Genomic DNA, 3,260 nt, shown 5'->3' on the forward strand with positions numbered 1-3,260 from the left:
TGGTTACAACAATAAAAACTAAACTACTTGCGTGTCAGCTTAGCTTGCTAGCTTGAAATCTTACCTCGAGGGTTAGACACTCCCCAGATAGCAAAAGATATTAATTCCATGTTGAATTATGGTCAGAAAAGTTGATTTTTGGTTGAGGACAATGACTGATGATGGATCAACCACAGAACAATAATCCAATTCTAGCCAAATAACCAATATTGAAAAGATGTCATTGAATCATTGTTGTTTCATGGTCAAATTCTTATGATTGAAATGCCAATGTCTAATCAATGTTGAATCAAGGTATACTGTTTGTCGTCACCACCCCGTCTCCTCTCTTCTCCCATCCCCTCCCCATTGAGTTCTGGGTGAGCGCATTTTATTACTTGGTGGGGGGGTTATAACATTTTGAATAAGCACCATATTGAGGACAGTACATTGTATTTTTCCTGTGTACATTATCTTATTTGTCAGTAAATACAATTACTTACTGTTTGTATATAGCCTGTTGTCACAAAAACATCTACAAATTACCGTGAAGTGGAGCGGTCCACCCCCTTATTTTTAGACGAGTGGTATGTCCCTACCACAAAACCCTTTCCGGATTTCAACACTTCGGTTTTCTGCTGGATTGTTTGCAACTTGTACCTGTCTGTACTCCGGAATTTAATGCTACTCTGAGCACTTTTGCAGTAAGTTTGGATATATTAATTTTATCTTATCTGTGTTTATTGTTTGTTTATTTTTTGTACTTATGCTGCAGCTTGATAGGTAAATATGTAAACTAACATTGATAAAAATGTATGAATATTGACGTATCCTTATTAATTTAACTCCGTGTACAAACAGAACCGTACAGTTTGTGTTATTTCTCACCGGGCAAAAACGAACAGACCAATCGAGCGCTGTTACTGAATGAGGCTGTGCAAGTTAACCAATCAAAAGTGTACATCTTATGCTCGCACAACGTGATTCAGTAACACGATTATTCTGTTCGTTTTGGCAGAACGCCGGTTTGGCCTACTGGTTGTAGCTCTGAGAACTGACACGGAAACCGTACATTATTTAATATTTCGATGCATTTCGAAACTTCTCAAATTTGTAATCTTTTTTGTAACTGGGCCAAACCGGCATTCCGCCAAAATCAAACAGACCAATCGCGTGCTGTTACTGAACCACGTTGTGTGTCAGCCAATCAAAAGCGTGCATATTGGGTGACTCATACCAAAACAGGAAGAATTGCAGCTCTTTTAGCTGATTTAAAAATATATTCATTTCTCATTATTTAATCAGCCAAAAACAAATATAAAAAGACATTAGAAAATAATTGACTCTCTTGCTCATTTTTCATTCTGAAAAATACACAGTAAAGTTTGGTTGTGCCATTTGTAAATTCTCAGACTGCATTGGTCCTTCTATAGTTGTAGACATTGAGTTATGATGATATTTTATAATGAACAATAACAATATTATATTATAATAATTAACTTGCTTGATGTTATGCAATGTTTCAGCTTGTTTCACCTTGCACATTGCAATGCAGCACATTAATCCCCATCTCTTTTTTTACCTTTTTTCAGAATCACATACCAGTTTCAAGACAGCAGCATTGAAAGAAGAAGAGTCGTTGTRGCCAAGGAAATAGGCACAGTTTATGTACATTTGACTACAGCACCTCATCACTCTAAGATGTCGTCTTACTCCCGGGCTAAAAGACGTAGAGTTAATAAATTAGTGAGAGAGACAGAGCAGGAAATCCTCACTCAGTATAAGTCAACTGTAGCTGCTAAATCAAGAAAAAATCATCTATGTTTAGAGAGCACAGATCCTGTTGCAGCTTCTTCTGAGTGCCTGCTAGATTTACCGACTACTTCAGACTTGCCTCGTTTTGAAAGTATAGCTGAGGGTGATGAAATTCAGCCTGACAATGTTTTTGATAGGGATGAGCATAATGAAGATTTCCTCATGACAAATCTAAAATATTGGGCAACATCCTATTCAGTGTCTTTGGTTGCACTATCCTCTTTGCTGTCTATATGGTCATGTTTTTTGCATTTATTTTTCCCTCTAGACTTCAGAGGGAGCAACATCCACCAGTATGATCCAATGCATTCGGTGCCTAATCATGGTTGCAATGGTAAGTGAGCAAGACTGACATTTGTAGACATTTTCTGATGTATTGTATTAAAGGTTGGATCTTTATTCAGATAATGATCATTGCACACTTTGTTCACTCCACCTCTTTGAATACTTCTGTAAATTCTGCACACATACATGTTCCAAACCTTTCAAAAATGTATGCAAAGATTAAGTTGTATGAATGTTTTACAGGTGGAATCACGCAGATGACCAGCGATGACGAGCAGCTTTTGAAAGGTGAGTCTGACATTCTTTATGTGTCATTTGCAGGATTTTTTTTTGTTTCTCATTTAATGATTTGAACTTTTCTTCTGAAGACCTTGCCATCCACAAGATGACTTCAGTGCTCACTGAAGTACTTGTGGTGGTGAAGGATCTATCCAGAGATGTGCAGTTCATCAAGAAAGAGTTGGCTGAGGGCAACATGACACCAGGTGGTACCCGGGGACCAGCCACCGCAACCCATATGTTCCCAGTCCAACTGCCTATCACCAGTGAACAAGACTTCAATGGGGTGGAGTCATTACTGATGGAAGAATCAGTTCGTCAAAAGATGGTAATTTATTTGACAGACTGAACTGCATTCATTTATCAAATGTAGATTATTTCAATTTTGGTCTTGCTCGTTTTTTCTCAGGGGGAAAAAATGTGTTTAGCTCTTTAGGTACTTGAGCACAAGTTCTTAACCACAAGTTCAAAATGTGTCAGAGCATCTGCTATTTATGAAATGTTTTGAAATTGTTCAAATACTGTATATTGTTTAACTATTGATATGACGAAAATCGGGATCATGGATTATCAGTGCATGGATAAAGTGTAAAAACTAGTTTGTTGCTGTGTGTTTCTAAAACAAATGTCATATTGTTTGTAACACAGTGTCTTCATTTTCTTCTCTCTGATTTAGATTGCTCGCCTGGCTTTGGTTGGAGGCACCAATTCAGATCACCTGATCAGACGGATGTTGGCAACTGTTCTGACCAACACCCTGGCCAGTCGGTTCAACTGGGCTGGAAAGAAAGATAAGCGTTTCTCAGAAAGCAAGAAGCCATTTAAGGACACGACACTACAACACTGCATATTTGGTGAGGTTCCTCCCCTGCAAATTACTTTATAGGTTCAGTTTAGGAAAT

At 37.9% G+C, this 3,260-nt stretch overlaps 2 protein-coding genes across 2 annotated transcripts in view; both read left to right on the plus strand.

Annotated features, from left to right (window-relative positions):
• Window positions 1–3,260, plus strand: part of LOC106534963 (E3 ubiquitin-protein ligase HECW2) — a gene marked incomplete at its 3' end in the record, with an annotated part of 37,795 nt that overhangs the window by 8,315 nt on the left and 26,220 nt on the right.
• LOC106534965 (uncharacterized) lies at window positions 2,063–3,229 on the plus strand (the record flags this gene model as incomplete). Its single annotated transcript, XM_014031792.1, is given in 4 exon segments — window positions 2,063–2,128; window positions 2,323–2,367; window positions 2,448–2,686; window positions 3,035–3,229. Coding segments are annotated over 4 exon segments (545 nt in total), but the record flags the coding sequence as incomplete, so codon positions are not given.

This window comes from Austrofundulus limnaeus, unplaced genomic scaffold, assembly GCF_001266775.1.
Source record: "Austrofundulus limnaeus strain Quisiro unplaced genomic scaffold, Austrofundulus_limnaeus-1.0 Scaffold1320, whole genome shotgun sequence".
Classification (NCBI taxonomy): Eukaryota; Metazoa; Chordata; class Actinopteri; order Cyprinodontiformes; family Rivulidae; genus Austrofundulus; species Austrofundulus limnaeus.